The 22,564-nt window shown below is 37.1% G+C and overlaps 1 protein-coding gene across 1 annotated transcript in view; it reads left to right on the top strand.

Annotated features, from left to right (window-relative positions):
• cfap221 (cilia and flagella associated protein 221) overlaps positions 1-18,456 on the top strand; it is a 29,262-nt gene extending 10,806 nt beyond the window's left edge. Inside the window, exons 9-25 of the mRNA XM_088930488.1 lie at positions 1,095-1,221; positions 1,470-1,560; positions 3,729-3,837; positions 4,212-4,299; positions 5,573-5,662; positions 5,959-6,054; positions 9,894-9,981; positions 10,274-10,395; positions 11,581-11,661; positions 12,519-12,626; positions 14,556-14,720; positions 14,972-15,130; positions 15,767-15,867; positions 16,507-16,602; positions 16,890-17,000; positions 17,202-17,264; positions 17,457-18,456. Of these exons, the coding sequence (XP_088786614.1) occupies positions 1,095-1,221; positions 1,470-1,560; positions 3,729-3,837; positions 4,212-4,299; positions 5,573-5,662; positions 5,959-6,054; positions 9,894-9,981; positions 10,274-10,395; positions 11,581-11,661; positions 12,519-12,626; positions 14,556-14,720; positions 14,972-15,130; positions 15,767-15,867; positions 16,507-16,602; positions 16,890-17,000; positions 17,202-17,264; positions 17,457-17,589 (1,828 nt within the window). The 3' untranslated portion in view covers positions 17,590-18,456. The remainder of the gene's footprint in view (positions 1-1,094; positions 1,222-1,469; positions 1,561-3,728; positions 3,838-4,211; positions 4,300-5,572; positions 5,663-5,958; positions 6,055-9,893; positions 9,982-10,273; positions 10,396-11,580; positions 11,662-12,518; positions 12,627-14,555; positions 14,721-14,971; positions 15,131-15,766; positions 15,868-16,506; positions 16,603-16,889; positions 17,001-17,201; positions 17,265-17,456) is intronic.
• The last annotated feature ends 4,108 nt before the right edge of the window (positions 18,457-22,564 follow it).

Below are 22,564 nucleotides of genomic sequence, written 5' to 3'. Positions count from 1 at the left end.
CATACAATATAATATTGTACCTCTTCCCATTTAGAACTAAAGCCACTGATGAATGACGTGCAATAAAAAATGAAAGTTGCTGTATACCCACAAGAATTTCAAAAATAACAATCTCTGTATGATTAGATAAGAGAGGCTGTCCATGATGGGCAGGATAACTGATTTTGTATGTTGCCTTTTACACTGCCTTTTTAAAAGATATATGGTTTGTAAAGTAATATGTACTGTACTTTAGTTATAAAAGTATCATATCTTTCCTTTGACGATATAACTGATTTGGCCTTGTGTCATCTTGTTTTCTTATCATAACATGATGCCTTTGATATATACTGTAAGCACAGCATTATGATTTACACATAATTTGCCCATTTCTTCGCCATGGCCTAGAAGACCGACAATAGAAGTATTGTTGAATCTCACTGTGAGACTGCTCTGAGGCCAGAGGAAGACACCGCGTTAGTTTGGTTTGTTTATCAGCAAAAGTTGACCATGACGTTTACAGGTGTAGAAGCAATATGTGTGTTTATATTTGCTGAAAAGGGAAGGAGTAATAATGATCTCCATTATGACTGTCTTTTGTTTGCTTTTTCAAATGCTAATGTTTACAGTACCAAAATAAATTTAAACTGATGATAAAACCTAGTATTTTTCTTAGTAATTTTATGTTTTTGCTTGGCTTGAAAATATTATTTTTTAAAGGGAAGAGAAGATGTATTATGAGTGGATATTATTGTGTTTTGTCTCCTTCAATTTGCATGTTAGACTCCTGGCTGTAACTTTTTTGTTCCCATGTGAAAATCACCATAATCAATCAATTAGTGTAGCTCTGCTTTTCTCCGATTTATAGCTTGAAGAGGTTAATGATTTACAAAGTGAATGTGTTCTGATATCAACTCTTCTCTAATTAAGATGTCACATAAGATTTGCTTCAAATGGCTTTGAAGATTTGAACTAAATATTGAAAAATAACAGATAGATGGAAAGATACACGCTAACACAATGAACACCAGTATTTAGACATGGAAAATTTAGCTTCTCATCCAAATGCATCCAATAATATATTGATTATTAATGTTTTGATGTTGATGTTTCAGGCAGCAGGATAAAGATGAAGGATTCTCGTTTTCAAATGAACTGTTGGACCCTCAGCGTATTTCAATGGTACAGTTATCCAGGACCAAACGAAAATTAAATCCAAAATATTCTTCACATAAACCCAAGGTAAAGAGATTAAAAAGAAATGTGCGGTCTTGTTATTGATTGATGTCAGCTGTGAGTGGTTAAACAAAATGAGTGATCTGATAGATGTGTCTTGAAATGGGCATAACATTTATGCAGAACGATTAAACATACTACAGTATTTCTAAAGCTGTGATTTATCAAGAGCACTGATTATATGAGTTTTGTTGAATGACTATAAAGTGTTTTTCAGGACGTTGTGAAACTGACTACGTCTTGTTCTATTTCAGGAGATTCCACTGGAATTGTCAAATCCCGCCGCTGTGGCCAAAGTCTTAATTCAGCAGCCTGGCAAGTTGCGTGCTAAAGACCTAAAAGAAGGTAGCACTATTTTAGAGCAGTGCCCCATGCTTTGTAATTATTTACGTCTTTTATGTCATGATATCTTTATGTCTAGATGTATTATTAATTAAATAAATCTTATCAATAAAATACATTGTGCTTAAAACAGCATAAATGAAGAAAGCTATGTTTCTATTTATTGTTCTAATATTGTTCCAACAAGATGTTAATGCAGCAGAATCACAGATAATTATCCTTATATTGTATTTACTCATCTGTAATAATCACCATTTTCCATTTTCTTTAAGCTTCATTGGCCTTAATTAATTGAGTCTCCACAATTAATTGCCTGATAAGATTACAGCTCTTAAGACCCGCTTTAGGGATTTCTGGATGCTGTGTGTGCTCATGGTCCAGCTCTTTTGCAGGGTGTACTGTATGTGAACAGTGGCATGCTGGATTCTGCAGTACAGGTGGCTACACAGGTCTCTTTGGGAACTGCTACAGATCTGGAAGGAACTTAGATTTGAGCATTACATCCTTCTTATAATTAAAGACATAAACGTATTTAATGCTCACGCAAAAATACAAAAAGAAATTCCGGGTACCATAAAGAATAAAATCCCATTTATATTTTCTTATTTTACAGTTTTTTTAATTTTATTTATAAATAAAACTTTATCCTTAGTAGCTGTATGGGTCAAATGCAGCAGCTGCTATTTATTAAAGGGAGGCCTTCCTCTGGGAAGCAATTGCGTTGTTTATTGACCGACTGCTCTGAGGTAATCATAAGCCTTTAGGACTTACATCCCGAATAAAAAAGACAGTTACAAATAACATTCCCAAACATCCATAAATATTTTTAAAAGACTAGTGCTGTTGTGGTAAAACAATAGCTGTGATGTGAGTTTTGGTTCTTTAGAGCCAATAATTTCTCATAGGCAGCCAAGTGTATTTTTGGAAACAGACTCTTAGAATGTCGGAATGCCTTCTAAATTGGCTGTGAATCAAACTAGAGGAGATTTAAGGCTTCATAATTGTAGCAATACACACATGGCACTACAGCCCCAAATTGGACTCTATGGTTTGCCCCACTGTAAACAAGCAAAACTGTTACAGAATTACGTGAGGTTACAAACTATTCGAGGAGGCGCATTTACAGCAGTGGCTCCTGGTCCTAGGGAACCATATTGTCTTCAGTTTTCTGTTCATAGTGAGTTCTTAATCACATGCTACTTAATGTTCTTTTGGAGTCTTATTTTGACATTTATTTTCAGCCCCTTTAAAACAAAGAGGATTTTTCATTGGTGTGAATCCTGTTTCTGTGTTGGGCCTGTATGGAAGCAAAAAAAAAAACATTCATTGTGGGTCATTCCCACCTGTGTCTGTTTGCCATTGTAACTGATCACCTATGAGGAGCAGATTACACAGAACTGAGGGAGAATGAGCCTTTGAGAAGCTGCAGTACGTTCTGTGGCCTGAAGCTCTTGGAAACAGGATGCTGGAAATGGGGTATTCGGGACTGAGGTTAAACTTTATACAAGTAGACCAAACTTGTCTAAAGACAAAAGCAGTTCAATAAAAGGCAGCAGTTTGCACTGGAGATTTAGAGCTCAACTGAAAAACAACCCATTAGACACAGGGGTCCACCTGGACAAAGGCTGAGAACCACAAATCTGTACTTGAAACATCCATTATAGGACCTTTCATCCAAATGAACTAGATGTGATGAAGGGCATCCTCTCGTTTGTAATCTTTACTATGTTCCTACACATAGTAGGAAATTAATCCTTATTCCCATTTTAACTTTCTTTGCTACAGTACAGTACTGTAGGTCCATTTTACCTTGATCCATTTTCCTCCCATTTTGTAATACCTAATCTAGACTTTCTTACTGAAGATGAAAACCTGTGATCTCTGATCATATTTTAATTTAGTTTAAAAGTTGAGGATACTGGACAGGATACATGGATGAAATGACAGCCTGCCCAGAATGATTGTGTCTTTGGGTATCTATTTCGTAAGGGTATCCCATACACAGAGGAGCACGAAAATCTTTTTTACTTCTGTGTGAAATTCTTGAGTTACCCAACATTCACTTGTTACTGAGATCCTTGTGTACTTACAAAATGCTGATTAAGAAAAAAGTATTATTTTAATATTCTTGTTTTTTTATGATATCTTGTTATAATGTTTATGTTTTTAAGTCAATTTCAACGGAGAAGATAAATTTCAAACAAGACAGATGAAAGAAGCATCATTTGAGCAAAAGGTCCGTCAGGATGTACTGGAAGAGAGAGCCAATCAACTAAGATGGTATGAATGTTTCTTATTAATAGCAGTTGTAGAAGTGAATACCATTTTAATGTATCAGTTTTTATTTGTTTTTGATGTTCTTATAATATTCTTTCTTTTTATTATTTTACTATAGGCAGTTAAGATAAACTGTGCCTTCTAAATATGTTTCCTTTGCAATCATGCTGTATTTCAAACAAAGTGAAGCCATCTGTTTTCACAGTAAACAGTGGTAAATTAAATGAGTTTCTATGATCCTGATTTATTATTTGAAAATAGGACAGGCTGTTAGTCCTTAATGAGTGAACCAAATGCTTAAATATTACATACTGAACCAAATTAACAATCTTATGAATTCATGATATGGTGGTGAAACAAGATCTCTCTTAATTTAGGCAAGCGCATCTTGGAAAGGATCCAATTTCTACAAAAGCAAAAAGACACATTCTGGAGGAACGAGAGATTGCAGAGCATGAATATACGGTAAAATGAATTCAGTCCAGAGTAAAATACAGTGTTCTAGGAAGTAAACAGTGACTTTCAAGAAGGACTGTAATGAATTAATGACCATACTGCTGAGAAAGGAATGTATTGAGTCAAGTCCAAATGCACTGGTCTGTCATCTCTTTTTATAAAGGACCAAAATGAGTAATGTCTGCAATTAACGCATTACATCTACTGGATTTATGTTTGAATTAATAGAATATTCAATCACATAATGTAGTCATGAGTGAAGAACACTTTTAACAGCATAACAATAATTGCTTTTCTTTGGAAAACAAAGGGAAAAAAACTTACTCTTTGGGAACGATTGTTTCAATGAAAGGTTTTAAAGCATAACTTGACAGTTTTAATGCTGTATGTAATAACCTGTTCTGTAGGTAGACGTTTGCATCTTAAATCTGGAGTACAGTTTTTATTAGAAATGCTTTCCTAAGGAATTATCAAGATGCAGAATATGTTGTGATAATTCTCAATGCCAGTTTTTGAAAACCTGTGAAAGAGAGGTGATCTAGTCCTCAGCAGAGAACTGGGAAACGTTTTACTAAGCAAAATCTCATTGGTGGTGTACATGTGTCTGTGTGTATATTTTTGTACATATGCTGTCAAAGCAAAATTATTGAAACATCACTGATTTTATAACCACTTAGGAAATGAGAATGTATATATTTTATTTATTAAAATTCTTCTAATAAATTGTACTTTTTTATACTCCTAAGCACTATACCTCAAATAAGGTAGCTACAAAGCAAAAAAGACTCTTCCAGTATTAAAGACAGTGTTACCGTTTTGAAAATAAATAACAAGGAAGAATTTACGTATGTTGGCTAATAATTTACTTTCAAAATGTACTGAATATATTTTTCTAGTATTTTTGACTTTCCACTTATTAAAACAAAACTAAAGATAAGGCTTAATAACATTTTAGTGTGTAAGGGTACTGCTTAGACTTCTTACTAAGCTGAAGATGGCATTGACCTCACATTTAACATGTACTTCCTTTCCCATCCGTTTCCCTCCTGATGTTTATACAGTCTTTTTACACATCTAATACTTTATGGGACCCATGGTTCTGTGTTTATACGAAAAGAAAGGCTTGCCACTTTATTATTTGACAGCCCTCTTTGTTTGTAGGTCTTCTCTTATATCTTAACACTTTAACACAAGTGTCATACTGTATATTGACATATATCAGGGTCTCTTTTGCCCGGTGTATCTCTTTATTCTTGGATACATGAAATGTCTTAACTTTTAGATGAAAAAAGAAGGCTTCGAGAAAGAAAAAGAATTTTATAGAACACAGCCCCAGATGTCAATGAAGCGAGTTCTGCGTCGTGCAGGCCAGGTAAGCTCTGTTTCAATGCAGGACACCTGGTACAAAAAATAAAAATGATGAATAATGACAGGAAAATCATGACTTTGCACAGGCACAGTGATTTTATGGACAGTGTGCAGGGAGTTGAAGCAGCGGTTGAAAGATTAAGTTTGAGAGTTATTTCTGACTCCCAGCCGACTTTTAATAATGACATAGGAAAAGAATGTGGCGTCTATAATGTGCATAAACATTAAGAGCACCACTGAATTTGCTGATTAATGTTTGTCCTTAACATTTAAGCCTGATGAGTCTCTGATATGTTTTAGCTTCCTGTCTGCATTCCTAAATTTGATGTCCATTCAAACAACCCCTGGGAAGTCAGACAAAGAGCTCTAGACCGTTTTCAACAAGCAGCTCGAAAGGTAACCCAGCGGTTAGCAAAGTGTACTGAACGTGTGTGAGTGTGTGTGAGGAAAGTAAAACTGAAAACGTAACATTTCCAAAACTGACTGACATAAAAGTGCAGAATGGCACAGCAGCTATCAACATTATAGCTGGAGACGTAGTTTACTATCCTGCAGGAAAAATTGCTCACTTGCGTGAAAGTCATTTTATAGTATGCCATTTCAAAGTTCTGTATTTTTAATACCACAAAATCCTTGAACAAAAGGTGCTTAAAAGTATCTATATATCACCGCCAGACATTAAAGAGTCATTTCAGAACATGGTGTTGAAACAAGCTTCAAAGGTCAACTACAGTGTTCTTAGCCGCAAGCTTGTTAAGAAATAAGATTCGTACTATCACCTTTTCAACCTTTACAAGGTGAGACCGGTTCAGCAAAATTTGACATTATAACATTAAAATTTACAGGCTGCAGCCGAAGGATTCACAATTATTTTACAGAATACAGTAGTGCTAAACTTCATTTATGGCTACATCCATTGACTTAAGTCCCTTTCTTATAATCATTTTCTAGTCATAACATATTTTTCTCAGTTAAATTTCAGAAAATACTGTAAAACCTTTTAAATAAAACATGGCCTGAATATTATGGATACTGAGTGTAAGACACTTTTAATGTAATGTTATATTCTAAATTTTGCAGTGCTTCCTTATCCTTATAGTAAAATACTGTTACAAATGGGGGGTTACAAAACTGGTGGACTTGACCAAGCGGTTTAGTCAATAACTATTTATATCCCCCAACATGCCAATGATTTCTAGCAATATACCCAAGCGTCTGGTATAATTAGAGGCACATGAATTCTTTATTCGCTGGCACAGCTTGGTTGAGAGGAGTAATAAGCCAGGCACACTTGGTTAAACAAATATTTATTACAGTGACAAAACACAAACTACACTACACACAACAAAACATACAACACACAAGTTACTTTATGCATAGTATTTACAAACAAGGCATTTCAGAGGACTAACATTCTGGTCACCCAGAAAACCCCAGACTTCTACTAAGCATTAAACTCTTAGTATGCCTACAGAGGCCACACAGGAGATGAGCTGCCTCATAACTAAATACAATGCAGCCTGCAGTTAAATCTCTCTCTCTGTACCCCGGAAGCCACAAAATAAATGGGAGCCTACATCCCTATCCATAAAAATGCTCTCTCTAACAAGTTTCAAATACTTAGCTTCAGTGAGGTTTGGTTTGGGTGATCGTGAAATAGGGGCTCTCGCCTGGTGCCAGCTTCAGGTCCCCACTCCTCTGGACTCCTCTCTCTTCTCCTTGTTGCGTGCTTACTTCCTCCTCTCCTCCTTTGCTCTTCATGTGATCTTATATTGTGTGTGTCTGTACTGCTGCTTGCCAGTCATTAATCCACAACTTCCCTAGGTATACCAAGGTAAACTTTACCATTGTTTCTGCTCAAGGGAAGCAGTCCTCAGCAAACATCCTCTCTGCTTTGAAGTTAGAAGTGTTTACTCTTCCAAGTGTCACAAACTTTATCTTAAATCTAAGAGAGGACGCTTCTCAGCCACCTAGAGCTGAAACAGTACTTTTACATTTTAATCCCCTTTTAAAAACTCCAAATCTCCCAGGGTTTTAAATGCCCTGGCAATGTCTGTTTTCCTGTGTTCATAAACGATGCCAGAACTGACCCCGGTGCGGATGTGTGCGTGTCTGTGTCAGTGTGTTTGTTCCCTGTGATGGACACTGTGTATTGCGCCAGCTGCTTGCCCAGAGAGGCTCCGGCTTCCCCTGCCTGTAACCCTGTATTGGATGAAGTGGTTAAAAGATGGATGCAGGGATAAACGATACCAAGTATCTCGTTTGCAAAGATTTATATCATGTTTACAAAGCACATACAGTATGTAAGCTGTATCCTTTAGATGTGTTTAATAACCACAATTAAGTTTGTATTCACTATGGTACGCGCCCTCTCATGTTTATGTATGTCATAGAAATTATTAACCTTCGGGGAATGGACCATTCTTCTTCTCTCTTTTCACAAGAGTTCATGTGCAGGCCACTCATTAATGAGATTTTTGAAAGAAGGATCTCAATTAATTAATTACTCCCTTTTCATCAATCCATGCCAATATACATACACGTTAAAGTTTCTTGTGAATTTTGTATATTATCAGCCTCAGAACTTATATCCTTCAACATTGTTTGCATCATTAGCATAAATGTAGTATACTAAACACACATTTACAATTCTGCAGTTTTACAGATGGGTATGTGCAAGACTTTCAGATGCTTTTTATGTTTTTAGGTTTGTAAATGTGGCATTTAGTTATATTTCCCTTTGGCCTACATGCTTCTAATCACATTAGAACCTTTTGTGAATCAGACCTTACATACTGTATTCGTGCAGATTAACATCTATCTGTGTGTTAGAGTGTGCAAGGTTAAAGAAAGTTGCAGAGGTGGTTGCAGAAACAAGATTAGTACAGAATTACTTGAATGAATGGATTCTTTAATCAATATATATAACCAATATATAATCATGTCATAAGAACTGGGCATTATAGAGGAATTAGTTGTAGCTGAACTACTGTTTGTTCAACTAATGTCAAACAAATCCTCTGACATTTGCACATACTCCTAACATCCAGAAAATGCTATTTAAAATTTCTGTTTAAATATATATGTTATGTTTCACATATCAGAAAAGCATTCACTCACATAAAAATCCTAATTGTGGCTCTCACAGTTTTGTTAATGCATTTAAATAACAAATGGAAGAAGATGAAGGGAATTTTTGTATATTTTTCATGTCAGTGACAGCAGAGTGGAAAATGTACACTACAGTGTATTGCGCTGTGGCACTTTGATAAATTTTATTCATTAGATACATATAACAAGTTGTTTATTTTTCAAAGGTTGCAATGCTATATTTAAACTAAACACAGTTAGCTGCTATCTGACAAGCTCATAGTTCAGTGCTGTCTTCTTCTCTTACCTACCAGCATAATTTGCAAATATAATGAAAACATTCACTGTGAAATAGCCTCTGGTGTTTTTCATACACTGACTGTTCTGTCAGTCCCTGCTCAAAGAAACATCACTCTTCCACTTGTTCGATTTCTCTGCATCCCTAAAATGTAATCAGTCTGCCAGAAATACAAAATGCATGTTGACCATGCACACAACCTTTTGGGAAATTATCACCTGGCAGGGATGATATGGGTTCAGTATTTTTGTCTGTGGAATTGACAGCCCAGTCATTGAATTAGCACAGTAATCTACTGATCAACAAAGTATTTGAAAATAAAGACTTAATATCAGTCATAACATCAGTCATAGTAGCCAGACTCAAAAATAAAATTTTAATTTTAATGACTTTTGTCTTCTTTTAAAAGGCTAAAAGCTTTCATAGTGAAAGTGGTAGTTTCTTATGAAATCCCTACAGGAATATTTGTTATTTTGGACATTGCAAAACTCCAAGCGCAGTGCTTGGGAATAGTCATCCCAGTTCTGACCTCATCGTGAACTGTTTAGTTAGTGTTATAAATAACATTTTAAGCAGTGAAACTGAAGGGTTTGTGCAGCAAAACTAAGACTTTCTTTGCTTTAGAGGAGTGCATAACAATGTAGAATATGTGTCATACCTTTTCTGGGGCAAATATTAGAGTTAGAGTAGCGAATGTCCATTTTAATAAGTGTTTATTCATTCTCGATCAATGTGTATTTAAAACAATATAGAGACTTTACACTATTGCACTTACACCACAGAAGCAAGGAAAGGCTTTGCTATGGAGCGCTGAAATTAGATATTGTACAAAGTCTCTTTTTTTCAGGTCTTGATTCTTTGCCGCATGAATAAAAGGCTGGTGTATGTGAAGAAGCTGATTGAGGACATTAAGAGACTGTCCATGACAACCCCAGGTGAGGTTTGTTTCATTCTGAACCTTTACAGGGTGAATTGTGTAGTGGCTGGTGCCTGGTGTAAATACTATATATATAAATTATATTACCCCAAGTGTAATTGTTGCTAATTTACTATGTTCTCCTTGAGAATCATAAAATTCCTTGAGGTTGATTAGGTCTGTCCACAATGTACATTTTTCTCTATGCAGTACTCTGTAGTAGTAAAGGATCTCACTAATCTCAAATTAAACTAGCTCTTGATCTGAAACATAGTTTGATCACCTGTAATCTGTATTTTTCTTTTTCTTAGAGGACAAGATGTCTTGCATTGGTGAAGAGGAAAAAAGACCATTCCCGTTGAAATTTTCTCTGGACAAGTTGCATCCCTTCACACTTCCTGTTTATATACCACCTAACCAGGTGGATGAACTTGTAAGTCACAATGAATAACTTTTATTGTTCAGATCTGGTTTTGTTGGCTTGGCTGTTGTCTCTCTTCATTCTTTCCATGAGGAAATAATTGCTTACACTTATATAGCGCTTTTCTGGACACTCCACTCAAAGCGCTTTACAGGTAATGGGGATCCCCTCCACCACCACCCGTGTGCAGCCCCACCTGGATGATGCAATGGCAGCCATAGTGCGCCAGAACGCTCACCACACATCAGCTCTCAGTGGGGAGGAGAACAGAATAATGATGCCAATTCATAGATGGGGATTATTAGGAGGCCATGATTGGTAAGGGCCAATGGGAAATTTGGCCAGGACACCGGGGTTACACCCCTACTCTTTTCAAGAAACGCCCTGGGATTTTTAATAACCACAGAGAGTCAGGGCCTTGATTTTATGTCTCATCTGAAGGACGGCGCCTGTTTACAGTATAGTGCCTCCATCACTATACTGTGGCATTAGGGTGAGCGCCCCCTGCTGGCCCCACTAACACCGCTTCCAGCAGCAACCTTAGTTTTCCCAGGAGTCTCCCATCCAGGTACTGCAGGCTCACACTGCTGAGCTTCAGTGGGGTTACCAGCTGTGAGCTGCAGGGTGATATGGCTGCTGGCTAGTAAAAAGAGAGAAGAGAAAATTATAAATCCTTTACATTCCTTTAAATATCTGGGAATTAGTTATCTAGTGTGAAACTATGTGTGTTTGCCCGATCGTTTTTTTTCTTGCGATATTAGTCCATTTTAATTTTTATTTATTTGTTTAGCAGACATCCTTATCCAAGGCCACTTACAAAATCTCAGTGGCCATTGTTTTCCGATCTGTTTATTGTCATACAGTATCAGTATACAGTTTTAATCAAATGTTTAGGTAAGAATGTCATCTGTTCTCTCAGTAGTCATTAATAAGGATAAAAGTGGCCAATGTTATGGAAGTATTCTAGTGTGAAAATTTCAGACAGATGTATACAACACCTGATAAGTAGCCTGAGCTAAACAAATGCATTATACATGACGTTAAAGAGCATGAACCAAATGAGTTGTCAGTTATTGTTTTAAGTGCTGAAACTTTGACAAATCAAAACCCTTCCATTTTAGACTGAAACCTGTAACAAGAATGGGTGGTACTGGAAAATATTTAGTTTATTCAGATGGCAGTGTTTGTCTTTTCTAGGCTGCTCATGCCCTTGGAGAAGTTCCTGTGAAGCCAGTTGATATCAGCATTAAACCAGAAATTCCAATCTTCAAGCTTAAGGTCTGAAACTTGTGTTCATTTAAGGGTTTTAGACGTACACCGTGAGACAGCATCTTCTTTGTGAAGTCAGTAACTTCTATTGTTGTTGGCAGTATTGAAATCAGCCCCCCATGGAAGTTAGAAACCTTAGTGTTACCTTTGACCCCGTGTTGTTGTCTGAACTGTACGTTAAAAAAAATCACAAAGCATCTTTATACCAGCTATGTTACAACGCTTGGTCTGCCCATCTAAGCTAAAAACGTTGATTTCAGTCTCCCTTTCATCAAGATTAGAGTGCTATAACACATTTTGTACTAAATAGTGTTCAGGATGTCCACAATTTTGCAGTTTGTTAACTGTTAACTGTTAACGCTGTTAGCTGAGTGCTGCCTTCTGGTGTGCAGCACCACGTTATTGGAGCTCACTGCTCTGGTCCATTTCTACAGCTCTCAACATTTTTGCTGTCCTTTTCTGTTTTGTATATCATACGCTACTTAGTAGAGTGCTCCTGAGTTTCTTGAAAAGAGCTCATAAGTAGAATTTTATGACTGTAATTATTAGTGTCTCACAAGGATACTTTGAATTATATCTGAGAAGGGCTCCATAGCTGAGATTTTGTTGTTTTTCTTACTTTTCAGCATGCAATTAACATCTTCTTGATGTTTTGTAGCTTTAAATTACGTTGTATTTTTCTTTGTGTAAAGACTCTGCCAGGCAATGATTCTCGATTAAATAATCTTTGTCCTCCGCATAACCTCGGATTCATGTTTAATATGACCTCAATATTTTTGATTGTGATGCAATGTATTTGTAATGAAACATTGTAGGTTTCTGACTTGTCTTGTAAGGCAATTGAGGTTTGTGTTTTTTATACCTAGGTCCCTCAGTATTACAAACAGATGGGATATCAGCCAGTTTCAACATTTCATGTGTCATCAAGCTATTTACCCCAAACCCTGGCAAGACCACTGAGGTCAGGAGCTGAGGTAAATTGCAGCATGTGAGATATTGATCAAGAAGGTCTGAGAACACTCCTTTTGTGTTGTTGTAATTTCATAAGTGCCACAAGATGTTTTAGATGAAAGACATGCCTTTCCTTGAAAACCTATTTATAAACACAAGATCTATAGCATAAATGATTTGTTCTGGGTTCACTCAGACACATATCACTGCCCATTCTCCTGATACCCCTGCAAAGAGAAGGTGAGAGTTTGGCTTGTCCTGTTAGGTGTCTGGTAGGTCAAGCTGTGAAGGGCAACGATTTACTGGACAAATCTGTTGTGGAACAAAAAGTGAATAGAACTTTTTGTAAAATTCCTTTGACTGTGCACCATTTAATTTATTGCCATAATCAAACATAAGCACTGAATAAAAACACATAAAATATATATTGTAACGCTTACGGCCGACAGGTACTGTGTAAGAGCCGGCGTACCAGAGCAGGTGACGTCACCGCCCTTCCCTGTGATAGCAGGACTACAGCTACTGGGCTGAGGAGAGATCTCTCTTTAGCTCACGGGGCTAGGTCGCTGCAGAGAGACGCGGAAGTCCCGGGTTCGAGCCCCGGACGGTGTGGGGCCGACCTGATGCGGCTAGGGCGCCCGCCAGAGCCCCCGTTGCGTTACAATATATTTAACTCATTGTCCCTTAATTGATCAATATACAGTGCTTTGCGAAAGTATTCAGATCCTTGCACAGTTTTAAAACAAATTTAATTGACAAGCCACACAGTATAGTAGCCTCTGACTATGTGCAACAGTAGTGGTTAACACTGATTTCAGAATAAATCCACCTACAGTACCTGTGTAAGGTTCCTCAGTCAGGTATGTATTCTAAGCAAAGGTTTTACCGTACAGATCAAAGAGTTTTCAAACAGCTCAGGATAAAGCTGCATAAAGGCACAGACCAAGAGAAGAGTATAAAGCTGTTTCAAAGACCATTAACATCTCTTTGATAATGATGAAATTAATCGTTAAGATCATTAATTGATCATCCAGCTGGGCAAGATTAAAAACATTTCGTTCTGAATGGGACAAAAATTCACCTTTCAGCAGGCAATCCGTAGCTACACAGGAGCTACACACATTATTAACACAAATGCTCAAAACTGAAGAATTTTAAGAATTGTATAAAACAATAATTTTATACATTAAAAAAATATATGTGTATATATCATCTACCCCCCGACCCCAAATTGGAAAAAGCTTTTAAAAAATGGATGAGTGTATACATCATTGTGTAACTTGACAAAATGAACACCATAGGAATGGTCTGAATACTTTTGCAAGGCACTGTATATATATTTGTTCACTCAGAAGTGTTCTGTTGACTTGGTAACTACCAAGAAGTGAAAATAAGTACTTTAGTATAAACAGATGCTCCCTTGAGAAAGATGTTGTATATTGTGAAATGTTAGGAAGCCATGTATATTTTGCCCTTGGGAAGAATTGGAAAGAAAGTTTCTCTCTAACATAGACTATAATTCTGATCCTGGGTGTGTTTTCTTTCAAGAAATAATTTTATGACATTGTTGACATGAGCCTGGCTCTTTCGGCTCTTCTGTTTTTCCTTTTCCAGTTAAAAGCAGGTTGCATTTTATATTTGGGAAAATGTAGTGTTTATATTATGCAGCATGCTTTTAACCTTTTTCATTCAAACTCTGACCATGGTCCCAAGCCTGACTGTTGTGGAATAAACAAAGTATAAATACAAGTAGCGCACCCAGTATTTTGCAGATACTTCTACATAGAAAAGAACTAAAAAGCCAACAGATGTTTAAATACTGCTTGTGGTAATCTCAGTTTCAAAATAATTATAAAATTGGTATTTTCTTAAAAAACAGAAATGATCTTTTTCTGTACTTGTCAAGCTGCTTGTTCATGTTTTTCTTGTTTTAAATGTTGTTTTTTTTGTAGGATGAACTGGTCCCAGCAGTAGTCAATTCCTTTTCTGGAATTACAGTAGTGAATCTAGAGGAAGAGCAAAATACAATTTCAGAGCAAAGAGAGTCTTCGTCATTCACCTTCACTGCACCCTCTGCTTTAGTAAAAGCCCCTGAGTGTCACCCTCTCAAGATTTTTGTAAGTATAAACAGCCCAGCATATTTACAAACTACAAATTAGGATTCATAATGGCTTTTTTGTGTGCCTGGAGTTGCCTCAGATTCATATTGATTCAGCGGGACACTCATGTTCAACTGCTGTTCAGATCAATATTATTGCAGAGCCTCGATTCGTTTCATTACTGTGCTGTAGGTCACTGTGCTAGGATTTTATGCTGTTCACTGCAGAATGAAATGTGAATTCCTGCTTTTGCTTCATTACGTTTGCAGAATCCTGTTCCAGGGCTTTATGCTTTTAAACAGCCTCTCCCCTACCTGGAAACAGACCTGGAGTTCCACCTGTGCCCAATCCCGAGGTATGCTGTCTCCAAGGACAGTATGTCAGGGGTTCACATTCCCAGCTCTCAGAAGAAATTCCTGGACCAAACGGTACAGACTCCGATAACCAGAATTAATTATGGTGCTACTTCATAAATAAAGTCAAGTCAAGCTACTTTATAAATAAAAAAACATGGAACATGGAAACAATGGAAAGGAATTTAATATAATATGTTTACATCTGTCTGGTTTGGTTTTAGCACATCTGTGGCAAATTCATAATTTTCCTTATGAATATATAATTCCTTAAATGTAAATGTTAAAAAAACTCAAATCTATATTATTATTACACAGTCTTGTCACAGGGAATACATTTGTTTAAAAATATTCATGTAACTGTTTCATAAATAGTTTTAATTTAATTTACACAGGCCAAGCTTACTACTAATTATTCTGTGGTGACTAACACCCATCCTTATGGTAGCAAAGTGGATTCAGTGCAAGACTCATTAAAAAAGTAATCTAAATACAAATTCTAGAAAAGTATTCCAGTTAAGCGAAGCCTAAGGCCTTACTTTGAGCACAGTATATTCTTTCTGTGTATTACTTGGCAGCTGGTTAATAAGACTTGGCTAGAAACCTTTAAGATGTACTGTAAGTTGCCAAAGTAATTTTCTTTGGACTTACTTGTGTGTTATGTGTAAAAAGCCTTTAGCTAGCAATTGTCTGTGCTCTTGCTAAATCTAGGATGTGATTCGTGGTTTGATGACCTGGAAGAAGTTCCCATCAGCAGCGCTCAATACTCTCTCCACCACTCCCACACTGACCAGCTCCTGGACACCACGCAGGTGAGTCAGCTGTAATACAGCTGACATACAGCTCCTGGAAGCTATGTTCTTAATACTGATAATCCCAATACAAGTACAGTACTTTTATTGATCACAGTATGTGAATGGCAAAGAAAGGCATTTTAAAAGTAGGTGACGGGCTAGCCTGGGCTTCAGTCCTGCTTTCCAATCGGATTTCTACAGCTTGAGACTCGCTCTGGACTTTATTTGAAGCCTGGGTCACAGGACTATGTTTTGTTGAAACCAGACCAAAATGTTATGAAGAAATTCAAAGTGAAATAGAACAACAGCCCATAGTCCAATTCTCAGTTTATATTAAATGTAGCAAGCTAGGAGCCTTCTTGATTGTGTGCAGTATATTTTTGGCAGCCTCTGTGAAAATCAGGACACCTCCAGTGCCTCACTGAAAGATTTTCTATACCTTATGTATAAGAACAGATATTTACAGATAGTAGAACAATTGAAAATGAAAGCCTTCTTGAGAAAGTCATATATTTAGACATTGAGAGAATAATAAGAATAATAAACTTTATTTTATATAGCGCCCTTAAAGGTGGCTTCTCAAAGCGCTTTATAGAATAACAACAGCCTAGTTCCTCTGAGTGAATCATTAAAATCGTTATTTATTTATTTTCTAAGGTCAGACCCCTTCAGCTATGACTTGCTTCCTGTGGTGGTTCCTCCTGTTCTACAGGGCTTGCCAGAAGAGTTACAAGAAGATGTGATTGATGAAGTGTAAGAAAAGTGACCAGTCATATAGATGTGTGCATTCTACTCAGGCTGGAATAGCATGTATAGCTTAGTAAGAAAGAAAGGATATGAGTTTTTTTTTACTTAATGAAAGAATAGAATTGAGAAATAACTCAGATAATATTGCATTTCATTGATGCCATACACAAATGACACATTTGCAAGCTGTGATAAATACAGCTCATCATCTTAAGGTAATTACAGAAATAATGTTTTGTGTTATTTTGGAAAGTCAGCTTGATCATTGTTTTAATTATTGATTTGTGACACAGATCTGAAAATACAGTTGTAATTCTTACTCCGGAGATGCTGAAAGTTGAATTTCCACTGATCGAGAGCGTCCCACCAACACACCTAAAGGAAAGATCAGTAAGAGATGATAGGTAAGTGTGATAAGCAGATGTTTCAACTTTTTCTCACTCACTCTGTTCTATAAACTTTAATTTCAAAATACAGTACATACTGTAATACTACATATTGCTACTATAACTAATTTTTTTAATAGTCTTTTTTAAACTTTTGTTGTGAGCTGACACTTCTGAAAATGTGACAGAATTTCCTTCAAACTTCAATTTTCTTTAAAGCCCTACAAACCAAAGCAGAACTCCAGTTCTGACAACGTTAACTGCCAGTGGACCGATTTCCAGGTGAGTATATTCAAGGAAGATGTTAACCAAACCCTTACTGATGAAGATCTTAATCTAGATTGGCATTGTCTGCAACTTAGTGTTCTTAAGTAAAACGGGACGTTTTAATAATGAGGGAATATTATTGCAAAACGTAAAATAATTAATGTTTTCAATGTATTGTTACTGACGCTTTTCTTTTGCTTTTTCTAGAGAATTAAGAGAACAGCAGCTCAAGCATGATCTAAAATCTCAGAGCAATAAACTTGGAATCAAAGTTCAAGCACGGCTAAGTCAAATTAAGGCATTGGCAAAGACTGGTTGCAGAGATTTCATCCAAGATTAAACGTTTTCACAATGTAATATGACACTTTATATCAACAGTTCTTGTTTTCTTTCTTGCTGATATTGTTTTTAATTTGCTATAAACATTTTGCAGCAGAAAATAAATGATTATATACTAATTTAAAATAGGTTTTAATTCTACAAATACGGTGTGTTTGTTAAAACTAAATGCAACACATAATGTTAACTTCAGAGAAGGAAAATCACATAAACAAATAAGTTTACATCCATTGTTATTTAAAAACTTCTATAATCTCATTAGATGTCTATTCCAAGTAATGGAACAAAACAAATAAAGCCATCCATTATCGGAAAACTGCTTATTATTCCTGGAAGGGTTTGTGGCAATCCGGAGCCCCATCCTGGACATGCAGGGCACAAGGTGGGACTACAGCCTGGACAGGGTGTTCATCGTTAATGGGGTGCACACACACAAGCTTTAAAGATGGCGGTAAACTTTGAAGCGAGAAGACTAAGGTCAGAGGAAACCAGAACACCAGGCAAAACCCCACATGAACAAAAGAGAACATGCAAGCTCCACCCCAAATGTGCCCCCGTCCCGAATCAAATACAGGACCCCAGAGCTGTGAGACAGCAGCACTGACTGCCCCTCCACAGCGCCACCCTCAATAGGAGCAGTGTGTAAATATAAGACGTCACTGAAAATGGTGTACTAGTGGTGAACTGATGATTGTCTACTGTCTGGTATTACATTCTGTATTTTCACTAAGTTTTATAGTTGGAGCGTTATTTCTCACAAAAATTGAAATATCAACATATCTGCTCTAACATAATCTGTATATAACTGCTCAATAATGTATATTCAGTTGTTCAGTGTCAACAGTGTGATTAAATTATGAATTATTTTTCTTAATGTGCAGTGAACAGTACATTTATTGTATAGCCATATTGCATGCTGTAGAACAAGGGCTATTCAGTTTGCAACCCTTGCCCTCCATTGGAGTGTTTTGTAATCAACTCCTTGTTTCTTTAATTAATTATTAGCAGTGATCAATAGAACAGTTAAGGTGCTGGTTGCACTTGACCTGCAGTGGAGTGCACTGGAAGGTGTACTGCTGCCTACAGTATGTTAAACTGTCAGTCACCATTTGGTTTTATAGTCTCTAGGAAAATCTAAGATTTTAACGTTGCCCTCCAAACCTGAAGAACCTGTGTACAAAGCTTTATACCAGTGCTACTCAACCCACAGCTCCTTCAGTCATTTTGAAACAACGAGTCAAACTCCCCACACTTCCCACAGCAATTAAACAACAAGGTGTGGCATGTGTGAATATCAATGTCTTCACATTTAAGGGTAGCTTTGAAGTGTTGTCTTGTATAGTAGTGCACCTAAAAACACGGGATTATGGAGATACATATTCAACGGAAATATAAACCCAAAAATGTACGAAGTTTTTGTCTGTGTTAGAGCACCATCTCGTGGCTGAATGGAGGACTGTTGTAAAGACGTCCTTCCGTTATGACAAACTCAGTGTAATAAATCGTTGCCAAGCTCTTGCTTGTCAAAAATTCCCTTCTTAAGGATTAACAATCATTATTTTTTATGTACTATTAATCAGTATTTATTTGAGCTTTCTTAATCTTATTCAGTAGTATTAATTTCTTGATTTTACATCCAGTCTTTGCCTTTTGCCTGAAGACAAGTGTGCCTATGATGGCCTTTTCATCTAGACAGTGTGGAGATGCAACAAAAAAGGCAAACAAAATGTTAGGCTGTATCGTTGAAGGTGTAGATTTTAAATTAAGAATGGTATATAAAAGTTGTACAAACAATGAATTAAACCCCATTCAGAATATTGTTTACAACTATGGTCACCACTTTGAAACAATCCTGGAATCAGTACAGACACAAGTGACCAGATACCTCCCCAGGCTTAAAGGAATGTGCTACACTGCCCAAGGCTAAAAACTTCCTAGTCTCGGTCAGGGAAGACAAAAGATAGAGGGAACCTGATTTGAGTATTCGAAGGCATCATCAATGTCAGCTCAGTGAACATCTTCCAAATCCAATTTGAAAGCCCAGAGGAAACAAGAGCAAAGTATAGCGAACCTCATTTAAAACAGAACAAGAGACACCTTCTTACACAAATGGTTGTGGGAGTCTGGAAGAAGCCGCCCATGAACGTTGTGGAAACCAATAGCCTGGCTTCTTTCAACAAACGCTGAATGAAATCTTTGGATCAATTATTTACTAACAACCAAAGAGGTCAGACGGGCCAAATTTTCTCCTCTTATTTGGAACCTTCCTAATGTTGTTATAATAGTTCTAGGGCTTCATCATTTAAACATATATATATCTATCTATCTGCAATTGCAAATAGCTTACCCATTTTAAGTTAGATAACAATTGAATATTAATATAATGGTTGTGTCAGCAAAGTGTTGAGACATTTCAACGTCTTTCTAACTGGCTAAGAGCTTGCTGCTCTGGCCGCAGTTCATTTATGTTCCTCTTGGTGGCAGTCTTTCCTTCTTCTTTATGCCATCATCCAAGATGTTGATGCTCCTTCTACCAGTCGTACTTGAGCTCTCTGCTGTATTAAACAGAATACAATTGTGTACGTTCTTTGTCAGGTTCCCTGGGTGGTTTTCAATAGAGTAGGTGCTTATTAGTGTATTTTGAAAGGAGTATGAATACATTCGGGGGTTATCCATATAATTTACATCTGCATATTTAATTTATGCTTAGAAACTTGAAGGTTCTGGATCAGAAGCACATCGAGACTACATATTGCATTAATCACTCACTCAAGGACATAAAAACAAACTACCAGAAACAACAGGAGCAGTCTGTTGTGAGAGAACATTTTTGTTTACCTATTTCCTGCATAGTATGTTATTAGGTAGCCAGTGTTAAGAGAACCCTTAGAAGCCTCTCTGATGAAAAACATCTGAATTTGTTAATCAAATTGTTCCAGTGATGCTCAGACAAGTGAGATCACATCCTGTATCCTTTGAAGCCAATAGCTCTGTGCAAATCCAGACCAGATGTATATGTCCTGTTTCTAGACCATGATAGAGCTGATGGATTCCAGGAGACACCTGGTTTTCTACAGTCTAAGGTAAACACCATGGAGAAAAATGTACTTGTAGAAATTTCACTAGAGTACTGATCACATTAAGAACCAGTGAATACTATATATCTTAGTGACATGATCCCTGTATATGCCAACTCTTATTCCCTCTAGTCCAAATTACTTTTCTTCCCATATTAGCCTTTAAAATGTCCTTCAGGATCTTGCAATTTTCCTTAGCCTAATGTGCTGTAGAAATCCCGTCAGCAGTGCTGCAGGAGGCTATACTGCACAAATAATGGCCAGTGTTTCCCAGAACGCAAGCTAGCCCTCTCCTGCACTGATGCCTTTGTTGTGCCAGTGTACAGATAGGAATAAAGTGACAGTGCATCAGTACATCAAATCTGTTCTACATCCTATGAGGAGGAGCATGTGTGAAAGACCTGCTAATGAGCCCAGAGTAGGGTATTGCAAAGTACATATTCATAAACTGCAGATCTGATTGCAGAATATTCATACCCACCAACTCCCTGAACTAGGCTACTCTCATGCTTGAAGAAGGCTCCACAGCCAAAATGTTATTCCTCTTTTGTTTTCAGCATGGAATAAACCTTTACCTGTACTCTCACACTTGATATGCTTATTATGGAGCTGCAGAAAAATAAGCACATAGGACCACAAAGGGAAGTTACAAACAGAAGCCAGGAAGTCAGATTTGAAAACATGGCTGAGTAGCTTGTTTAAGACTCACACAACTCTTTGTGTAAAACATTCGAAGATGGAGCGCTTCTTTATTGTACAAGAATAAGGAAGCATCAATCCATCAAATGTAAGTACTCCTGCATTTCAGGCAGGAGTATTTATATTTGAATATGTGGTGCTATAGGAAACAGGACAGTAATGTACAACTCAGGTTTTGGAAGACTGTTCCTGGTTAACAGTTCTGAATACAAAGAGCTCAGATCTATACTGCATCTCTGGTAGGAAGTCAGATACAATGAGGTCATACAAAAACAGACATTGATTGACAAAAGCTTAAGAAATGATGTGGAATTAAAGAGAACAATAATTCTTAATCTCTTTGCACAAACCACAGACTGGGACTCCCATTGGGGGCGGTACGTGCTAAAGAATCGACTAAGGTAGCATTTATTCCGGATGCCTCAGGTAAAGGGTTTAAACAAAAGTCTTAAAGAAAAAAAAGCTATTTTATTAACGATAAAGGTGCAAAATAAAAAGTTCTCGAAAACTTCTTCCCGTAAATCCTCAGACTTGGTGCTTTCAGTTAATCGTTCTTGGGCTCATCAAACTTATCGAATTCTGCAGTAGCGCATTCAGGGGAAATCATAGCAACTGCATACGGAGTAATGACAGTGAAAATAAAACTGCGGAATGAAGCAAAACAGAAAGAAAATCGATAATAATGTTGTCTTTTTTAGATGTAAAATAGAGTATATAAACAATAAAATACACACTGAGAGATTAGTGAGCGTCTAGAGTGTAGCGTTTCTGGGAAGGCGGCTAGGTCGAAAAAATGAATTTCATCGCTCCTCCACCTCCGGTGTATCAACCCTGAGCCGAGACTCCATAGTAGCAGATAAAATACCTGCAATGCAAAATGTGTTAAAGTCCAACCACAGATGAAACTACACTTCGGACCGGATTCTTAGGGTTAGAGGACAGAACTGTATCAGTAAAATAAAATGAACATGCATGAAACTTCACGACCGCGGAGGACCGCGTCACGAAGATATATTCAATTTCACCGCAGTTGGTGCTGTTTGGGTGATACATGTAGTCGCAGGTACAGTACGTTTCAGCCACAAAATGAGCTTTTTTGTGTGTGTATGTGTGGTTACGTCCACAGGCGGCTAAGTCAATGCCGAGTGAAAGACGCCGTGCGGTTACCGCCTCGCCTTGAGCGGTACCTGTTCTGCAGGT

This window comes from Atractosteus spatula, chromosome 13 (genome assembly GCF_055471065.1).
Source record: "Atractosteus spatula isolate fAtrSpa1 chromosome 13, fAtrSpa1.hap1, whole genome shotgun sequence".
Taxonomy (NCBI): Eukaryota; Metazoa; Chordata; class Actinopteri; order Semionotiformes; family Lepisosteidae; genus Atractosteus; species Atractosteus spatula.
The sequence above is the reverse complement of the archived record's forward strand: the minus strand, read 5'-3'. Positions and strand labels throughout refer to the sequence as shown.